This window comes from Mytilus trossulus, chromosome 7 (genome assembly GCF_036588685.1).
Source record: "Mytilus trossulus isolate FHL-02 chromosome 7, PNRI_Mtr1.1.1.hap1, whole genome shotgun sequence".
NCBI lineage: Eukaryota > Metazoa > Mollusca > Bivalvia > Mytilida > Mytilidae > Mytilus > Mytilus trossulus.
In genome coordinates, this window is record NC_086379.1 from 27,868,954 (window position 1) to 27,891,592 (window position 22,639).

A 22,639-nucleotide genomic window follows, 5' to 3' on the forward strand; every position below is an offset into this window, starting at 1 on the left:
TAACAATATTGTCCTTGGCCAAGTTTCTCATAGTAAAGTTGTAACCTTAATGAACGTGACTTTGGCGTGTATACTGATTTCTCGAATTCTTGGTGCATTTACAGTATGAAAAGACGTTAACTACCTTTTTGATAATTGAATTACATGTAACAAAGAACCAGTAGCAAGACAAATAGTAACAAAGTAGTCCATCAAAGATTTTTAATTTAATATCCGAAAACACTCATTCTCTGTTAGAAAGGCTAAAATAGGAAACAAACTGCCAGATTAGATATTCAAAACCCCATTAGTTTAAACATATTTATTTAGAGTGGATTGGGAAATAATTTTTGCAACTTATATTAATCCCTTTCCACTTTGCGGGTGCGAGTGCTGCGTTGTAGCGGCATTAGCCTACTCTTTTTCGAAATCTACAAGGGTGTCTTTAACGTGCAAGAGATATGTCTCTCTCTTAATACGGGTCAGCCATTTATCGTCCCCGTCCGACGGACTATCATTGTTTCCTTAAGACCATACTCGCAAATGGTGTCAAAACCCCATTGCATTCATAAATGCTTTAAAATATCGACTAGACAAATATCGGTCTGCTGAAGAGTTCTATTACAATGACAATGAGCAGAAATAGTGGGAAATCATGGATAAAATAGTATAGAAATCAATTTGAATTATGAGTCTATGAGAAGGAACTACGAGAAACCAACTCTTAGTATTAGTAAGTAACGCATAATGTGTTAAAATAATCTCAGATTGTCGCGATTGATCTTCCACCGAATGTATAATACGGAATAAAATTGAGAATGGAAATGGGGAATGTGTCAAAGAGACAACAACCCGACCAAATAAAAAACAACACACAGCAGAAGGTCACCTACAGATCTTCAATGTAGCGAGAAATTCCCGCACCCGGAGGCGTCCTTCAGCTGGCCCCTAAACAAATATATACCGTAGTTCAGTGATAATGAACGCCATACTAATTTCCAAATTCACAAGAAACTAAAATTCTAAAGCCTTTTAAGGTCGTTGTTAGTGTAAGGAATAACATACTAGAACAATTTCAGTTCAATATTAGGTATCTACAGATTCTACCACATCAATTGTAATCATATCAGTTCTACGTAGTCAAAGTTACAGATTTTAAATTTATCATATATATTTAATTAGCTCTAATTGTCATAAATCTAAGACTTTTGATCAAGGATATGCATGCGAAAATACTTTGCCATTTGTTATTTATTTATTTCTCCGAAAACGTATATCCATAATTGGAAATGTACTGCTTTACAATAAACAGCACAGTACCTCTGAAATCGACACAAAAAGCTGAAATGAAAGGTGTTATCCGGCAATCTAACTAGATGTAAACCCACCTTATGCCGTGTTAATTAACATAAGAAGAATATGCACCACGAAGATAAGTACTGGAAATAACAAAGAATCGAGAGTTGCTCGTTGTGTCATGTTTTTTTTTTAAATTAAAAAAATAGTCTCTACGACAAGTCAAATATTAGTGGAAAGGTATGCAACATGCATATATAACAACCCATCTGGTCATTGAAACCACAGGCATGGTCAATTATTTGTTTATCAATTATGAAACCGTCACTAGCTACAATAAGCACAACAATTGCAATCGTTTCAGTCGTTCCAACAAACACTACATCAACAAATGGTGACCTCATTTTGATCTACTTCAAACATTGTACATCCGCCACCAAATTATTCTCCTTCCATGTTGTCACAGAGACCAGTGTGGCCGGTGGATGAACTTTTCACAAATATAAGTCATATCGAAACAAGGTTAAATAAACTTGATCAAATTGGTACATTGGTGTCGTGAACTCAATGAATATGAAAGTCATAAAAGTAGATCTAGAGCAAGAAACAAAAGCACTTAGTAAAAGATAGTCAGCTGTTGAAATCTTAACACAATATGCTAGTGCGAATCATAAATCAAGAAACTAAATGTAAATTAATAAAGTACTAGAATCAAGTGTCATCAACATATATATACACGCAAGTTAAAAAAAATAGAACTTTAGTTATCTACGCCAATTTGCATTCTAGTTGTCCAAAACTAAATATGTTTTTGTACATGTATGTATATTAAAGATATTTTTATCATCATAACATAGTGTTTGTCTTGAGACAACATTCATAGAAACGGCTATGTTGCAACAAAAACGAAAGGAACCGACAAAAGTCAAGTTAAGACGCCAACAAGATCAGATATGTGTGAAATCATGGTTGGACTACGTAATATAAACTGTGACATTGAAAAATGTAAACTATATTTCTTTGGAAAACTTTGTAAAAAAAAACCCGCTTGTCTTACAAAAACAAATCTTTCTACAAAGACTTTTTTCGTGCCTGTTAGATGGACGAATCATATTGGATTTAAGTTCCGGACATATTTTAAATCATTCTATGTAAATACAATCTGTATGAATTTCTTATAACCTACATTAGTGATGGCAACTTTCCTGATAAGCTGCAATGGAAACGTATTGTTGTAAATGCAGTTGAATCAAAACATGAAAATGACTGGCTGATTCGCATTAATTCAGACAATGACTTTAAGAGGTTCAGAATAAATAAACTCATCATAGATACCAGAACTAAATTTAGTATATACGACAAACGCGCGCCTCGCCCACAAAAGACTCAAATATATCCATAAATCAGTATCTGCATGTTATCAGTATGTTTGGATATTCCCCTCGAACAGCTCTGAAATTCGCCCTGCATTGTTAATCGGAAAACTTATATCTACCGCTCCAAACCATGTTTTCAAATTTTGTGAAATTTTCGTACATGTATGCATGTTTTGGCTGTACGTGTTCATCAAATATGCATGTAGCACTTGGATGGACTTAATAATAGAAAACTTTTGTCTCGACCTCTGTGTTGAACTAAGTGAATGTGATGATGAATCTTAATATACGATCTGTCTAGGAAAAAAACCTTCAACCATGCTCAGTGATTCCGACTTAGAGTCATTCAAGCAACTTTGCTACATCCATGTAAAAAAAATCTGCATCCGAAAACAATCGTCAATTGAACAATATAGTATGATGCTAGCACATGTAATATCGACCGCACGCGATATAAACTTGTTTGCTCTTGAACTGTTTATGTTCAGTTTCATTTATATGTAAATATTGCGTATTGCTCACAACTTTATCATTTATATGTTCTGTTATTAATGTTTTGATTTATTGTTCTCTCCTGGCAATCTAGCATTAAGTATTATCTGGATGTTGGATAACTAGTATTGAATAACCATCAACATGTTGGATAGCTAGCATTGAATAATCATTCGTATGTTGAATAGCTAGAATGAACAATTATTCAGATGTTGGATAGTTAATACTGAATAATTGTCCTGGACAATTTGTCCAGATGTTGGATAAGCGCCATTGAATAATCATCTGGATATTGAATAGCTAGCATTAAGTAATTCCCCAGATTTTGGATAGCTTGTTTGAATAATCATCCAGATGTCGGATAAGGAGTATAGAATAATCATCAAAAATTTGAATATTTATCCAAATGTTGGATAGCTTGTTTTGAATAATCATCAATGTGTTCAAAAGCTAGCAGTAGCATTGAATATTCATCAACATGGGTGATAATTAGCACTGAATATTCATTCAGATGTTTGATAACTAGAATTGAATAATCATCCAGATATTGGAAAATAGTATTGAAGAACTATCCAGATGTGGAATAGCTAGTATTGAATAATTAATAATTATCAAATTGTTGGATAACTAAATGTGAATATTCATCCAGTTGTTGGATGAATAACATTGAAAAATCGTCCAGATGTTTGTTAACTAGCATTGAATAATCATCCATATATTGAATAGCTTGCATTGAATAATCATCCAGATTTTGAATAGCTTGCTTTGAATAATCATCCAGAAGTCAGATAATTAGCATTGAATATTATTCATATGTTGAATGAATAGCATTGCATGTGATAGCTTGTTTTGAAGAATCACCCAGATGTAGGATAACTAGTATTTAATAATCATCCATGTTCTTAAACCAGATGCTCCGCAGGGCGTAGCTTTATACGACCGCAGAGGTTAAACCCTGAACGGTTGGGGCAAGTATGGACACAACATTCAAGCTGGATTCCGCTCTAAATTTGGATTGTGATTAAATAGTTGACATAGCATAGGTTTCTGACACAGAATGAATGTATTCAAATGAACTTAAAATTTTTGTTTTCTCTTAGAGCAATTCACTATGCTGTTGAATATAAATCCTCTCAAAAAAATGTTTGAAGATATTTTCTTTTTATTTATGAAATTTCAAATGAGAAAAATTGAACCCAATTTTTTAATCACATCCCCCTTTCCCTTATTCCAAAACTAATTTCAATTAAAATATTCTAATAGAGTTTCCAACAATTACTACTCATTTAAATACATCATAAAATATTAAGATGTAAAAAAACTGCTTGTTATCACTGAATGGTAAAGATTATTTAAATTTATCAGTTGGTAGTAAAAAGTGAATATACATTGTATATTGTATATAACAAAGATTTAAGTTAATTCTGGACAAAGAAAGATAACTCCAATTAAAAAAAATTCTTGCAGATATTTCTTGCTTACTATACTGGACAAAGAAAGATAACTCTTAATTAAAAAAAAAATGCTATTTCACAATATTGTGAAATTAGATATTTCTTGCCATTGCACAATACTGTGCAATTGAAAAGACTTGCTATTGCACAATACTTAATATAAGAATTTTAGATCCTGATTTGGACCAACTTGAAAACTGGGCCCATAATCAAAAATCTAAGTACATGTTTAGATTCAGCATATCAAAGAGGCCCAAGAATTTAATTTTTGTTAAAATCAAACTTAGTTTAATTTTGGACCCTTTGCACTTTAATTTAGACCAATTTTAAAACTGGACCAAAAATTAAGAATCTACATACACAGTTAGATTTGGCATATAAAAGAATCCCAATTATTCAATTTTTGATGAAATCAAACAATGTTTAATTTTGGACCCCGATTTGGGCCAACTTGAAAACTGGGCCAATAATCAAAAATCTAAGTACATTTTTAGATTCAGCTTATCAAAGAACCCCAAGGTTTCAATTTTTGTTAAAATCAAACTAAGTTTAATTTTGGACCCTTTGGACCTTAATGTAGACCAATTTGAAAACGGGACCAAAAATTAAGAATCTACATACACAGTTAGATTCGGCATATTAAAGAACCCCATTATTCAATTTTGATGAAATCAAACAAAGTTTAATTTTGGACCCTTTGGGCCCCTTTTTCCTTAACTGTTGGGACCAAAACTCCAAAAATCAATACTAACCTTCCTTTTATAGTCATAAACCTTGTGTTTAAATTTCATAGATTTCTATTTACTTATACTAAAGTTATGGTGCAAAAACCAAGAAAAATGCTTATTTGGGCCCTTTTTTGGCCCCTAATTCCTAAACTGTTGAAACCAAAACTCCCAAAATCAATCCCAACCTTTCTTTTGTGGTCATAAACCTTGTGTCAAAATTTCATAGATTTCTATTAACTTAAACTAAAGTTATAGTGCGAAAACCAAAAAAATGCTTATTTGGGCCCTTTTTGGCCCCTAATTCCTAAAATGTTGGGACCAAAAACTCCCAAAATCAATACCAGCCTTCCTTTTATGGTCATAAACCTTGTGTTAAAATTTCATAGATTTCTATTCACTTTTACTAAAGTTAGAGTGCGAAAACTAAAAGTATTCGGACGACGACGACAACGACGACGACGACGACGCCAACGTGATAGCAATATACGACGAAATTTTTTTCAAAATTTGCGGTCGTATAAAAACTAGTATTGAATATTCATCCAGATGTTTGATAGATAGTATTGTCAGAATAATCATCCAATTGTTGGATAATTAGCATTGAATTATCATTCAGAGGTTGAATAACTTATAATGAATAATCATCCAGATGTTTGATAGCTAGCATTGAATAAATGTCCAAATGTTGGATAGCTAGTTTTGAATATTCATTCAGATGTTGAATAACTTATACTGAATAATCATTGAGATGTTTGATAGCTCGTATTAAATAATTATCCAGTTGATGGATAGCTTGTTTTGAATAATCAATCAGATGTTTGATAACTATCATTGAATAATCATTCAGATGTTGAATAAGTTATACTGAATAATCATTGAGATGTTGGATAGCTAGCATTGAATAATTATCCAGATGTTCGAAAAAAAAGTTTAATCACAAAAATACTGAACTTAGAGGAAAATCAATTCGGAAAGTCCAAAATCACATGGCAAAATCAAATAACAAAGCTAGTACTAAATAACTATCCAGATGTTGGAAAGCTAGTACTAAATAATTATCCAGATGTTGGAAAGCTAGTACTAAATAATTATCCAGATGTTGGAAAGCTAGTATTAAATAATTATCCAGATGTTGGAAAGCTAGTACTAAATAATTATCCAGATGTTGGAAAGCTAGTATTTAATAATTATTCAGATGTTGGAAAGCTAGTATTTAATAATTATCCAGATGTTGGAAAGCTAGTATTAAATAATTATCCAGATGTTGGAAAGCTAGTATTAAATAATTATCCAGATGTTGGAAAGCTAGTATTAAATAATTATCCAGATGTTGGAAAGCTAGTACTAAATAATTATCCAGATGTTGGAAAGCTAGTATTTAATAATTATTCAGATGTTGGAAAGCTAGTATTTAATAATTATCCAGATGTTGGAAAGCTAGTACTAAATAATTATCCAGATGTTGGAAAGCTAGTATTTAATAATTATTCAGATGTTGGAAAGCTAGTATTTAATAATTATCCAGATGTTGGAAAGCTAGTATTAAATAATTATTCAGATGTTGGAAAGCTAGTACTAAATAATTATCCAGATGTTGGAAAGCTAGTATTTAATAATTATTCAGATGTTGGAAAGCTAGTATTTAATAATTATCCAGATGTTGGAAAGCTAGTATTTAATAATTATTCAGATGTTGGAAAGCTAGTATTTAATAATTATCCAGATGTTGGAAAGCTAGTATTAAATAATTATCCAGATGTTGGAAAGCTAGTATTAAATAATTATCCAGATGTTGGAAAGCTAGTATTAAATAATTATCCAGATGTTGGAAAGCTAGTACTAAATAATTATCCAGATGTTGGAAAGCTAGTATTTAATAATTATTCAGATGTTGGAAAGCTAGTATTTAATAATTATCCAGATGTTGGAAAGCTAGTATTAAATAATTATCCAGATGTTGGAAAGCTAGCATTGAATAATTATCCAGATGTTGGAAAGCTAGCATTGAATAATTGTCCAAATGTTGGATAACTAATTTGAACAATTATCCAGATGTTGGAAAGCTAGCATTGAATAATTGTCCAAATGTTGGATAACTAATTTGAACAATTATCCAGATGTTAGTGACTATATAGTATTTTAGAAGATTGTTAATGTTGATAATCATTGTTTAAATTATGTTGGATAACTATCAAAATGTTGGAGTGAGATCAAGTAGAAATTTGAGAATGTATGTGTATTGTTTTATCCTGCATTTTGACACCGAAACTTAATCTTCTGTTTTTTCCTTTCCTAATCATTCAACCAACATTAATTTGACACAGATTGCCAAAAAAGGGTTACCAAAATGAACTGTCATTTATGAGGCCTTTTATAACTGACTATGTGAAAATGGGTTTTGCTCATTGTGAAAGGAGGGGGACCTAACGTTACTTATTTTTGTGAATTTTTGGTCTCATGTGGAGAGTTGTCTCATTGGAAATCATATCATATCTTCTTATGTTTATATATGAGCACAAGTGATTGCTTAGTAAAATGGTAAGTTGCAGGATGAAAGTAAAGATTATAAAGGATTACTGGGTATTATCTTTAGGTCATACATAAGTTATAAAAGTAAGCATAAACACAGATGATTATTTTATTTGAAACCAATGCAATTAAAAACAAATGCTTTTTTTAACTATAATACAGAAAACTGCATAGTTACTTTTATCACCCTGACAGCTTTTCTGAAATGTTATTCATGAGAAATACAATGTGGAAGTAAGAAATACATACAGATTGAACATTCTCCTTGTATGGACAATTTGAGATTCTCATATAAACTAATCTAAAATAAAACACATGATTTCTATTATAAAACTGATGCATAGTATTAAATGAGGAACGTTTTCTTGGTTTTTGGCAGTATCCTGTTAAAAAAGGGATTTTGATGCTGACTTTATCATTCAACAAACTCAAATGCATTTAAAGCAAATAAAGCATACAATACAGGATATTCATTGGCGGATCCAGGGGGAGGATTCCGGGGGTTTGAACACCCCTTTTTTTGGCCAATCAATGCAATTGAATGGGGACATATAGTTGGACCCCCCCCTTTTGTCCTGGGTTGGGAACCCCCCTTATTAAAATGGCTGGATCCGCCACTAAATATTTTTAGCCACTACATATTTATTTTTAAAACTACTATAGGCTGTAATAGGCAAAACATAAAATAAAATGGTCCCCAGAAAAAAAATGTATATAATTCATAAAAAAATAATATATAAGAAAAATAAATAATTGTATCTTAAACACTTAACCAACACAAATTAAAACACACCAAACAATCTGTAATATGCATATATCTAAAACAACAGTTATATAATAAGGTTTAAGAAATATGAAAGAGAATGCCTCTACAGAGTCAGGATCCTGGTCAGTGTTTGTCTTTTGTCACACTTTGGAATTCATATATTTTTGTGGGTAACGATTATCATGGATAAAGGAATAACTATTGTGGCAGGAATCTTAAAGACAAATGTTAAACATTGATGAGGCAGATAGCCAAGAAACATTTATAAATGGCAAGGGACATGCTTAAAATAATCTAAAGTTAATGTTTGTTGTACTAATTATATATTCATTTTTTGATTTCATTTTACAACATTATATATATGTAGTTATATATATCAACAGTTTAATAATATAGTTACATAGTACATATGATTGTGGTATTGTTAAAAAATGACTATACAATTCAATAAATGCTGCACACTTGCAAAACTATAAATTGTGATGTCTTTCAGTCACTAGATGCCGATTTTCTGGGGCTTTTAAGTTATTCAAAGTGTTTTTTTCAGATACAAATATAAATAAATACACAAAAATAAATAAAAACTTCTCTGCTGTCAATAAAAATAACATCCAGGTAAAATGAACTAGTAACTGCAAGACTAGTACATGTACCAATGACCAACATAATAAACATACAGGACTAGACAAAAAAAACCAGCTGCTAACAAATAACTTTACAGTGCATGTAATCAATAATTTGGTAAACAAAAAAATACAATCTACAAATAAGAGATTACTTAGATATCAATAAAAATGGTTGGTTACAATATTCCACAAGAACATATCAAAAAGTATTCACAGAATCATTCAACTAGGTGAATTGGTCCTTGTTTCACAAAGGAGTAGGTCCGGTAAGGACTCATTTTGGCCTCAAATTTCAGTTTCATCTGACGAAATATTTTGACCACTTTTTAAACACTTAAGTGTCTATTTCACTTGATTCAATTAGTTTTTGTGAAAGATTTTAACTGATTTAGTCATTACAAACGGTCCGATTCAAGCTGAAATATGAAAAATCTCTCAAATATGCCAAAAAAGTCACTTTTCAGATGTTTTTTGTCAAAAATGAAGGTGGCCGCATCCGTGTTCATCCACAATCTTTATATATGTTATGTATTATCATAAAATACAACTCACATTTCAATAGTAAGGATGAACACGCATGCGGCCACTTTCGTTTTACACGGAAACCGTCTAAAATTTAACTAAAATGAAAGAATTTTGAAGATTTCAGTAATTTAGCATGACTTAATGGTGCTACAACCCGATATATGTGCATTGTATTTTAAAAAAACAGCTCATATTTATGTAGCAGAAGCATTCACCTGTACAATAAATAACTTAAAGTTTACATTTTAATAATTTTGTAAAACTGTTATATTTTGGGGCCAAAAAGGGGTCTTACCGGACCTACTCCTTTTGTTTAAAACAAGACATAACTAGATGTGTCAAAGCGACACGAATGGGCCCGTCCCAAAAAGTTAAAAAATCTGCAATTTCAATATAAATACATGTGGTTACAAATATGATGGTATCCTCACATATCAAAATTCAGCTCCAAATCTGGAGGGGAATAGAGAAAAAATCTGTATACTGTGATTAACAATAACTTATCAAAGTCCAAAGCCCGTAATTTCAGGGAAAATTAGTGGAGTGGAACGAAAATTAAGCTTGACCTATAACTCACCATGGTTTACTCACAAACTAAAATTCAGCCTAATATCTGAAGGTATTTTGAAAAAAAGTCTGTTTTACTGTGATTTTCAACAACTTCTCAAAGTCCAAAGCCTGTAATTTCGGCAAAAATTAGTGGAGCAGAACGAAACTATAGCTTGATCTGTAACTCATCATGGTTAACTCACATACCAAAAATCAGCCCATTATCTGATGGCATTTAGATAAAATTTGTTGTGAAATGACGGAAAGACGGAATTATGGAAAGACGGATATGGGAAAAACTATATGGCACCGACAACTTCGTTGCGGGGCCATAAAAATTCAATTAAGAACCTATTGTATAATTTTAATGCTCCTTAGTGAGACCTATTATATGCATCTCTCATGTTGATATTAGAATTTGTGTTTATAAATATACAGTAATAGATTAGAAAAGAAATCAAACACTAAATGAAATAGAAAAACTTGGAAATCACAGAGACAAGTTTGGTCTGAAGCTCAGAATCTAAGACCTCAGATTTCTTGAGATTTTTGGAACTTGCATTCTTGCTTTATCTTGAAAGACTAAATAAGCAACTGATGTGTAAAACTATTCAAATATTTACATGTGAAAATGTTGCATAAAAACCCAATACATGTATTCCTGAGGTAACATAAAATGGGTGTAAAGATTAATTGAAAAATACTGCATACATTTTTTGTATTGACTATATTTCCTATACAGAAAAAATGTACCATAGCCCAAGTATATGTTTGCTTTGAAAGAATTCTTATTTGAAAAAATATTTAATGTTGAAACTAGGGCATACAAATGTCTAAACTAGAAAATAAATGAAACCCTGCTCATTTGATTTATTTTAGGAGTAACTTTAAATATCTGTTATATTTTTACAATTTTTGAAAAGAAAAAAAAATATTATGCATTTAAAATGGACACTAAACATTATGCATAGAATCCTAAACGCTAAACCAAATTGGCAAAATTAAGTTTTCACAAAAAAAAACTCAGTATCAAAGGAGTTAGGACGGAAAATGTACCCTTACATGACAGTAAAAAAATGTAGCTGTGTTAAAACAAACCAAAATGATTATAAAATAATACAAATTTAACTTCTTTTCAGGCACTAAGTATGCTTAACAATACATAACATAAACAGATATAAAACAAAAACATGACAAATGTACATTAAATATGAAAAAAAAAAATTGATTAGGATATGACAGCTTCATGAAAGTAGAAGATTAGCCTATGAACCATTCATGAATTCTTGTTTTAAATTCTATAAAAACACACTGGCAATGGTTCCAATAGGTCAAGGTGGTTTCATAAATCTAAATGGTGGACACAGATCAATGTCTTTTCAATAAAATGGAATGACTATAATGAGCTGTCTTTTTAAGTACTACATCCATGTTAGTATCAAAGACTTCACTGTTTTGGAAAGAAATACAGTTCTTTTGTTAACATTGAAGTTATACATGGGATCTGTTTCTTCCTGCTCATGTATGGATTGGATGTGTTAGACTGGAACTTGTACGCCACAAGTTTGTTGACTCGTGTCAGGATACGGACCAGATCTAACTGATTACCATACTTCTCTAAAACAGTTGATAGTGCCTGAACAAACCAAGACCCATCTATGGAATTTCTCCATGCATAGTAACCTGAAACATAAAAAAAGTCTTCTTAAGATATTAAACATAATTGGTTCTTTTCTTTAAGTTATTTACTACTTTATGTTAACAATATGTTTTGAGCTGTCTTTTTGGTATTGCTTTTATTCTATTATAGATTAATTTAGTTTTAATTTGCTTTAGGGCACTCGGTTTTAAATGTTTAGCAAATATTTATTTCAGTCTAATAGTTTTCTGTTATTTTAATTATCTCCCCTTTCTGTTAAAAAAAACCCTCTGTGGACATAAAACTATTGATTTGTAGGAAACATATCAAAATTCACTTTACTTTTATGAACATTAAACTATTACTTTGCAAACTAAATCTTAAAGCTACTGATTTTTAGTACATTTAAAATACATTCTAAAAGCTGACTGATATACTAAACACAAACTTATTTAAATTTACTAAAATTTTAAAATAAAAAAAAATAGTTCTGTTCTATACACCTGTTAACAGGAATTCCACTCAGCTAGGCTTTATTGATTTATATTTAAGTTAAAGCGTGAGACTAAATTATAAATTTATGGTTCCCATGGCTTAAGACCTAAAATGAACTTTTTCCGTTACTTGCTGTCTGAGATAAAGATGTTTCAAAATCATGCATGTCACTTACCTGGGACAACTGAATAAGCCACTAAGAAGTCAGCTTCAGCTGGTATTTTATGAGTAGATATTTGACGATCAACATCCATTTCTCCCTTGGCGTCTGCTACATTCATTTCTACACCTTCATCAAACTCTGTACCTCTACAGGCCTAAAATATAAAAATCAAAATAAACTAAATTGGCCGTTTCAGAATCTAAAGCATCATGGGTAATTTCATTGTTCGTACCCCAAAGTGAAAATAAGGTTACATCATTGGTTGAATTTCAATTGTTTATAACGTTTTAAACCAATTAAAATGCTTTGGTGTACGCTTTTGATAATATTACCCAGGTTGCAGTAGATTCTGAAAAGGCCAATTGGTATAAATTTATTCATAATTCATTGATTACTCCTACATACTTTCATAAAGCAATTGATAAACATCATATATTACTATATTACTGCTAAGGGGATATTATGATCCTGTTGTAATGGGAATATACTCTCATACTGGCTGAAATGTTCACTTTTGAGATAGTTAATAATTAGTCTTGGTACTAGCCAGATTTAAACTATACATATTAACCTTAGTTGTATTTTGCTGTTCTACTTAGGCCCTTTTGTTTTTAATGCTTTTTATGTTATAAATATTTCACACAAAAAATAGTCTTGAACATTTTAATACATGTTTTTACTAAAGATCAATTTTAATCAAAAGTATTTTTCATTAAAAATTTGTAAGGGTTCCATGGAACCCAGTGTCTCGCCTACTTTTGCTGTAAATCGCAGACTCAATAGAAATGAGGAAAAAAATCAATAAAAATATTCCTCTAGATACTATCTTATGATTGTAAGAAGCTTCTGTCCAAGTTTAGAGAAAATCTAGGATAGTTAATGAATCTAATAAATGTTTTGAAAACTTGAACTGCTGACTTGTGATCATAAATAAGCTTCTGTCCAAGTTTGGTACAAACCCAGGATAGTTTAAGAAAGTTATTAAAATCTTAAAAACTTTAACCCCAGAGTGAATGTAATGTTTCCCTGCAGAAAAACTAAGTCCATTTATAAGTAAAATACGGAAAAAATGTATTTATTTTTCACAAAATTTACTTCTGAATACTATCTCATGATCATAAACAAAATTCTGTCCAAGTTTGGTAGAAATCCAGTATAGTTTAAGAAAGTTATTAAAATTTAAAAAACTTTAACCACAGAGTGAATTTTTGCGGACGCAACATAATCAAATTTCATTGTTTATTACCTAACTGAATTTTTTTTTACCTGAATAAAGAATATTTTTGGTTTTCCTGCCAAGGTTTCACAAAGGTTGCCTTTGAAAGGTTCCAGTAATTTTTTAATCTCTACTTTTCCATTTTTGCCATACACTATCCCCTCTTCTCCATGACTGAGAATAGCACAGGCAAAACAATCATTCTCACTGTGGTCCATGTAGGCATCTACAAATAAAGTCATGATGTATAAAAAAGACTGCAAGAAGAGTAATAATCAAATTAATTTTAGTATGAGACTTTTATCCTTTCCTTTTTTACCCAACACACAAAAAACATGTCTGAAACACCAAAATGAATTTTAATATGCAGTATACTTATTAAATGACTTATCAATATATATGTAAAACTAATGATAATAACAAAATAACAGCTGTGGAACAACTGCTTCTGATTTATTCAGACCTAGTATATTCCAAAATCTGATTAAAATTACAAAGAAGTTGTGCCTCATGTTTTCAAGACCTAATTATTGTCAATATTTGATACTAACATTTCTTCATTATTTGCATCATTTCTTCTGTTGTTACATCATCTTCTAGCTCAACGTCAAATCCTAACTCTGCAAATCTATTGGCTAAGGCTGAGGCATCAACATCAGTCCCATTACGTGCTCCTAGGCCAACACCCTGGTCAAAGGTCTTGTTGTTAATGATTACAGCAAAACCTCTGTTCTTACGATTCATTGGATAAATGTCTGCTTCAAATTCTTCTCTGGACATATGAATGTTCACTGGCCTATGAAAGTATAGAACAAAACTTGAAAACAAACAGATAGTATAAATGCCTTTCACAATTCTACTGACTTACCAATGAATTTTATATTCTGAGTGAAAAAAAAAATCTTTTGGAATCGTTTATATTCTAATGGGACTATATTGTTATTTTATGATGGTTTTTATTTGGCTTTTTTTTTAGCTTTTGCACACATTGAACAGTAATAATAGTTGAAGTGTTGTTGCTGTATGCTGCTAGATGACTTTTTAATATTTTTCCGTAAAAGTAGAAACACTGAGAACTTCACCACACCATTTTCATATAACTTTCCTTAAAAACTACTCTTGTTTTTTGTTTAAACATGTTAAATGTAGTAACAGAGCAAATATTTTTGTATATTTATAGGTTTCATAACGAGTGAGAATTAGATATCGCTTGATATCAACACGAGTTATTTAATTTCAATATAATAATAAACGAGCCTGTGGCGAGTTTGTTATTACTATTTAAATTAAATAAAGAGAGTTGATATCAAACGATATCTAATTCTCCCGAGTTGTGAAACCTATTTCTCTTATGGTAAACATGCTTTTTGTGCTTAATAACAAAAATCCGCGAAACGTAGACCCAGTCGCTTGAACATAACTGCATTGTGACGTCATATGTCCTGTTCGTCGTCAATCTTCAACATAAGACTTTTTTAAACATTTTGTACGCTTCAGAATGTAATAATATTTGAATAAGAATATATAATAAGGTGAAAAGTGTGCGTATTTTCTATATTATTGAAGAAATCGCTTATCTCCGTTGCAATGGAGGAAATGTACATCATTGTGACCTTTAACTGTCAACAATGACCTAAAGAATAGCCAATGAAAATGCCGCACAATCGTTTCAGGAGGTTTCGTTGGCCAATCAAATTAACGCATTTTTCGTATCACTTTTTCGTATCACACTCTGGACAGTGTGATACGAGAATTATCTATTCATGCGAGAAATAGATAACAGGCCCCAACCATAAGAGAAATACATTTTTTCATGGTATACAGAAATGAGACAGACGTTAATGCACTTAAATAATGAAAGACATCTAGAGTTCAAAATATGATTGTCAAGTGCCTATTCTGTATGGTCCCCTATATCCAATTCTGAATCACACTAATTTGAAAGTCTTTAAAAATTAAACATGCTTATCTCGCAAAGAAATAGTACTGTTAATAAGTAATTAAGAAATCATGAATTTTATCCATAACAATGAAAAATCTAATAAACCATGTTAAGTTTCTAATGGCTCAATCTACTGTATTATTTAAACCTACACTGATTTCTTTCCAAAACTAAATGGAAATGTATCCACTGTATCCTCCATATTCTTTGCATCGGTTGTGTCATTTTTGTCAGCTAAAAAAATATAAATCATATAATAAATGTTACTAACATGTTGTACCATCTAAATTTACATACATTCATTAAGGCAAATTTCAAAGTTTTCTGTGACTTTGTTTGTTTGTGTATTCTTATTCATCTGTGCCATTTTTTCCAATCCTTGTAATCGATACACAGCTAAGTTTCTAAGTCTGTTATTGTTTTCAAAAAAGATAAGATAATTAAGATAATGATTTACAGGCAACAATGTGTCAGGACATGTCTTTGGTCTTCATGAAAAGTCCAATAGGTTTCAGAGACCAAAAGGTGTCCCATTCTTTGTTCAAAGATCTTCTCAAATATCTACTGAACTGATTGATATCACATTTCCCATTTATGTTCCTTAGGTTATTCAATTTATTCTGATGAAAAGATTATTTTTGCATTTTTTATAAAAGATAATTAACTTCCACTATACTCCAATTCATGTTTTATTATTCAATTGATATGCAATACATCTGTTGTAATATCCAATATTGATGTCGATCATACCAAACATATACATTTATATAAGTAAATATAATATGTAATTTTATATCCATTGAAGACTCTGCTTCATGTAGGAAGATAGATGGCTGAAGCAAAATATCTGTGTATTAGACAGCTTTAAAACTGTTTATAGGCAGTTAAAAATCACACCCCGATTTTAATCTCTGCATCAAATGAATCAGGATCTACTTAATCATGTTTACAGGTAAGTTTTATGACCAACCATCCAAATTAGCCAAAAGCATCAAGTTAAAAAAATACTTCATCATTGTTCATAAAAACTAGTAAATGTAGTATTTCATACTGTTTAATTTTTACTACAATGATAGATTAAGGAAAAAATATCTTCTAAGTTTGATTTTTATCCAAAAAAACAACAATACACTTATAAAAGAGGGACAAAAGATACCAGTAAAACTCATAAATCGAAAAATAAACTGACAACGCCATGGGTAAAAATGAAAAAGACAAACAGACAAACAAAAGTACACATATCTGATATCATATGTGAAACAGTTATTCCATAAGGGTCAAACAACTGGTGATGGCGTCTGCAAAGTTATAAATAAGAGATATTAAGTCATTTCATTATTCTATGCCTCACTCATCATGATGATGTTCCATAGTTTTTTTTCTACGACTTTACTTGTTAAAGATATGAAACAAGGGAAAAATACTAAACTATTTTATATGCAAGTAAGTAATCATAATGTAGCTATCTATACTATTAAGCGAGAAGACCTCATTTTTGGTGTTGCTTCTCTTCCTTCCACAATAAAACAATCATCATGCCTCTGTGTTCTATAGGTAACATGCATAGTCGCATTTGTCATCCATTCTTATGATTATTCAGATTGAGTTATTTCAGGACAAAAACGACAAAAAAGGCATCCGGATATTGTTACCATCATCAGACTGACTCTATACTATTAAACGAGAAGACCTAATTTTGTGTGTCGCTTCTCATCCTTTCACAATAAAACAATCATCATGCCTCTGTGTTCTATAGGTAACATGCATAGTCACATTTGTCATCCATTCTTATGATTATTCAGATTGAGTTATTTCGGGAGGAAAAAGACCAAAAAGGCATCCAGATATTGTTACCGTCATCAGACTGACTTTTAGTCATAGATAAGACATTCGGTTTTATACGCATGCACAAGTACATTGAGAACCAATCGTATGATAGATAACAAAAATGAAAAATATATAAGCCAATCAGAGCGTTCTCCTTACCATGGTTTTTATATCGCAAGAACCACAACTATTACACCTCATTAGAGAGGACAATTATTTTTCATGTTTATCTACATGTAAACTGCGATTATACTACTTTAATATATAGAGACTGTCCATATTCCGTCTACTGTTTTCTTTGCAATGTTTACTTCTTAAGGGGTTGTATCAGTTGCAAATATATTGAAATAAGTAAAACATGTGGCCATACATGTAGTACATGGATGCCACATCGGCACTATCATTTTCTATGCTCAGTGGACCGTGAAAATGGTGTAAATGCTCTTATTTTGCATTAAAATAAGAATAATCACAGCATAGGGAACATATTTACTAAGTTTCGAGTTGATTAAACTTCAACTGCATCAAAAACTACCTCGACCAAGAACTTTAACCTGAAGCGGGACAGGTGGACGGACGAATGAATTAACACACGCACAGACTAGAAAACATAATGCCCATAAATGGGCCATTATAATTTGTTGTTGAAAGTAAAAGTAGTGATTTGGCAAAATGAAAGTAGAGCAGAATTAGAAGGGGAAGGACCTTTTTCGGGACGTCGAGATTGGCTGTTTTTAATGCTCGGAATTTCTGGATTTTTCCTTACAGGATCTGGAAATTATTTTTCTTAAAATTAGGGACCTTGGGATTTCATGTTTTTGAGCCCGTGATTCCAGGACCACCCCTTAAATAGCCTTAGTCATTTATACAAGATCCAAATCCTACCATTGGCATGTTAATAGGGCTCTCAAAAGAAAAAGCACTGATGGATTGATTGTCCTAGAAGCATAGTTTATTAGAATAATAATGGTCTATAAGCAGTTATATTTGTTTCATGTTTTCAGTGGTGCAAATTTTTAATTTAATTTGACTTTTACCAAAAAAATGCATGTAGCAAAGGGGAAGAATAATTGTGGTCTAAGGTCAGAAACACAAAAATAATTGAATTTGACAGAGAGGAAACAAATAACGGACTTTGAAAAAAAAGGGAGATACCTTTTATGAAATTCTCCTGACATAAAATCTTTTACAAAAATTCATTCTACAAGTTTACAAGCTGTAAATGCCCGTGATTTTGCAGGTGTGTTCTAGTATGTTTTAATGTATAAAGCTTGTTTAAAAGGGAAAGTTAAAAACATAACAAAGAGTATAACCAGGGACATATTTACAAAAAAAAGTACATGTATTAATATAATCATGATAATATAATTAAGTCCCAGTGAATATGTATCTAGTATGATTTTAAGAATCACTTTCAGAATGTTTCATTGTATGTTTTCTACTCATTTCGCTTCTATGTTATTTGTAAACTTGTATGTATTTGTCGCTTCTATTACACGGGAAATCTAGCTGCGTCTATGTGTATTTTGTAAAAACAGTTCAACAGATCATGTTCTATATGAAGTTCAATAAAGCCATTGTTTTTTTTATGGTTTATCACTGAGACTAGCAGTCTCAGTTTATCCTTACATTTCTATTGAATTTAACTAAAACAAGTAAAGAGGGGGGAGTGGGAATCAGTGCTGTCGAATACAACATATAATATAATTGATGGTATGTTTAAATGATTACTCCAGTTTGAAAGAAAGTAAATGGCAAGATACCTTGTCTTCAAATATCATGGAAACATTTACAAATAATGACAAAGCATATATAATCCAAATTTATTGAGATAATGTTTCCCCAACAAAGGCCAGTGGATAGATAATTATAGCTTTACTTTCAGTTTGTGTTTCCTCCATATCAATACTGCTTAATAAATGTAAATCTGAACGTTAATAATATATAAAATGAAAACCATGTGCAATACTCACCCATTTCAAATATTTTGTTTATGTTTCACTGTGATTCATGAATCAGCTTACAGAATAGCTATTTTTAGAATTCAACTTTCACAATGGTTATTTCCCCTTTGATTCTAATGATCGATTTACAACTAAAAATAATTGGTCGTGTGTGATAACAAGTTAGCTTTAAATAAAAACGTCTTTATTAGAACAAAAGGTTGTTTGTTATAACATGCTTTTAGAAAAGATTTGCTTATAAAATACACAAAACTATTTTCTGATTCTTTCCGCGTTTGATTTACATTTTATTTACACTCAATGATATCCTGTCAAAAGTTACCAAAGTTCCTTGATATGAATATATTTTTTTTAGTGAGTACGAACTGTACCCTGCACCCTTGCATCGATTTTGATAGAAAATGAGAACCCTAGATAATGTTTAAAGGATTGCTAAAATTCTTATAAATATCTTTCTCCTAGGGCCCATATAAAAGCAAATAAATCAACACAAATCACAAAGTCAAAGTTCATACAATGATGTCAACATCCACACAAACAACACATGCATGATAATATACATACATTATTGATTTTTCTTCTGTAATAGGGGGCTTCTTCCCCAAATAAATGTACATGAATCTGTATTTGTATGTATACGTTGAATGATGGAGAGAACCAGTACAAAGAGGAATAACTCCATTTGTTTATTGTAACTTTTGTCTCTTTTTTTTCTGCTGATCTGGAAATTTTCATTTAAGTACAAAGTTTGAAACTAAAAACTGTATTAAAAACTTTAATCTTTAGCTGTCATTAATCAAATAGAAAAAACCAGAGGCATCCAAATTAATTGTATATTCAATTCAATTCAATTCAATTCAATATTTTATTGGAAAGAGCACAATAGAGGCGGGATCCAAATACAGACACAATTATAATATTAAAACAACATATAAATGAAATAAAGATTCATGTAACAAGTCATGAGCCAATTCTATGTATACAAATACATTATAGACTGATATTGATACCATAGACTTATATTTCAGTATTATTATAGATTTTCGTATATTTACTTAAAACACACAAAACAAGATATTTATATATATATATGTGTATATGCACAAACTACTGTAAAAGATTATTATCTGATGAAACGGTATGGTGGTCTCTCAAATCAAGAGCTTCTTCAATATACATACAAATAGATTTTAATTCCTTTTCAGACATAGGATTTAACATTTTGGTAAAATTTTCATCCAAATTATTTGAATTAATATCATTTATTTTATATTTAGATCTAATGTTTTTATATTGCGGACATTCAATCAAGAAATGAATCTCATTTTCAATTTTTTCTGTGCAAAATTTACAAAATCTCTCATTAGATGGTATTTTTGGTCTTGCATACCTCCCAGTTTCTATTGCTAATGAGTGTGCACTTATTCTTAATTTAGTGAGTTTTTTTCTAAGGTATTTAGGAATATTAAAATTTAAATATTCTTGTTGTTTAAATTTAGTATAAATTTTACTAAAAAATAAAAGTTTACCACAGTTTCCATCTTTTATCTTAGAAAGTTCAAAAATAATTTTATTTTTGTAGAAATCTTCTAGTTTCTGTTTGAAATTAATATTACAATGCTTGTTAAAGGATATTCCAATATATTTCATTAATTCAGATAGTTTATAAGACCATGAATTTTCTTTATTTGTGAGAGTTTTGTCCACTTCAAAAGCAGCTTTGAGAATTTCATGCGGACCACCAGACCGTTCACCAATATCACTGAGACGCTCATAATATTTAAACATAAGTTGATAACATTTAATGCTAATGGGTAAAGTGCCCAATTCACACCGCACTGCTAGATTGGAAGACTTTCCATGAACCCCAAGTATGTTTTTAAATATGGAGTTTTGTGTTTTTTCTAATTTACTTTTGTCTAATGCTTCAAAATTTGGTTTGAATTCTGATATCCATAAGTTAAAATAGGAGTTATCATTGAATTAAAAAGCTGGAGCCAAGTCTTAACAGACAAATTTTCACTATATGGTAGTTTTGACTTCAATGCAAAATATGCTTTTTTAGCTTTATCTGAGAGGCTTGACACTGCCTGTATAAATTTTCCAGAGCTATGAAAATCAACTCCTAAGTATTTATAACAAACAACAATTTCAATTGCATTAGAGCTGTAATAAAAGTAAAAGTTTTCTTTATTTACTTTAATTTTAGAGAAAATTATAATTTTTGTTTTCTTAAGGTTCACGTCCAGTTTCCATTCAGTACTATATTTTTGTAAAGAATCAAGAGAGTTCTGGAGACCATCTGCAGATTCTGATATCAACAATAAATCATCGGCATACAATAAATGGTTCACTTTTTGACCATTTAAATTAACTGCACTAGTTAAGTTTGTATCTAAGTATTTTCCTATGTCATCAACAAATATATTAAATAAAGTTGGACTTAAACTGTCACCTTGTTTGACACCCTGATTAGCAAGAAAAGGCTTGGTAAACATATTTTGATATTTACATGAATATAAGGTATTAGAGTACATGTCATGCAGTATATTATAAAATTTGCCTTGTATTCCTTTATTTTGTAATTTTAAGAACAGAGCTGATCTCCAGACACTGTCGAAAGCCTTTTTAAAATCTACAAAACACACATATAGTTTCTTTTTACATTTAAACAAATATTTGTTTATTATTGTTTTTAAGATAAAGACATGATCTACAGTTCTGTATATAGAGACTGAGACTACTAGTATAATAAATAAAAATAGATATAACAAAAACGTTGCATGCATTGATAAATAAGGGGAAAAACAAAGAATGAGAAATAAAATCATAAATAAAATGAAAAAGTATTATAAGTTATTACTTAGTGGATCTATCATGATCTAGGAGATCATGCAGTCATTAATTAATTATTTATAGAAATAAAGCCCCTGTGGTTAATATATATTGTCCATAAGCTATAGTTGTTTCTCTAATTTTCACATAGTTGTTTCTAATATTTTCACATTTCCTGACCGGTGTGAGAAAATTATTTCTCCTCACTAGTGAAAAATCTGTTCTCGGCAAACGATTA

The 22,639-nt window shown here is 30.6% G+C and overlaps 2 protein-coding genes across 2 annotated transcripts; one reads left to right on the forward strand and one right to left on the reverse strand.

Annotated features, from left to right (window-relative positions):
• The first annotated feature begins 675 nt into the window (after nt 1-675).
• On the forward strand, nt 676-7,356 carry LOC134726318 (uncharacterized). The gene is made up of 2 exons (XM_063590719.1): nt 676-712; nt 6,389-7,356. The coding sequence occupies exons 1-2, from the start codon at nt 676-678 to the stop codon at nt 7,354-7,356; spliced, it is 1,005 nt and encodes a 334-aa protein (XP_063446789.1).
• Nucleotides 7,357-7,944: 588 nt separating this feature from the next.
• Nucleotides 7,945-19,826, reverse strand: LOC134724863 (caspase-3-like). The gene is made up of 6 exons (XM_063588173.1): nt 19,576-19,826; nt 15,928-16,009; nt 14,385-14,629; nt 13,884-14,059; nt 12,630-12,771; nt 7,945-12,003 (listed from the first exon to the last, which is right to left on the reverse strand). The coding sequence occupies exons 1-6, from the start codon at nt 19,577-19,579 to the stop codon at nt 11,768-11,770; spliced, it is 885 nt and encodes a 294-aa protein (XP_063444243.1). The 5' UTR covers nt 19,580-19,826; the 3' UTR covers nt 7,945-11,767.
• Nucleotides 19,827-22,639: the final 2,813 nt, after the last annotated feature.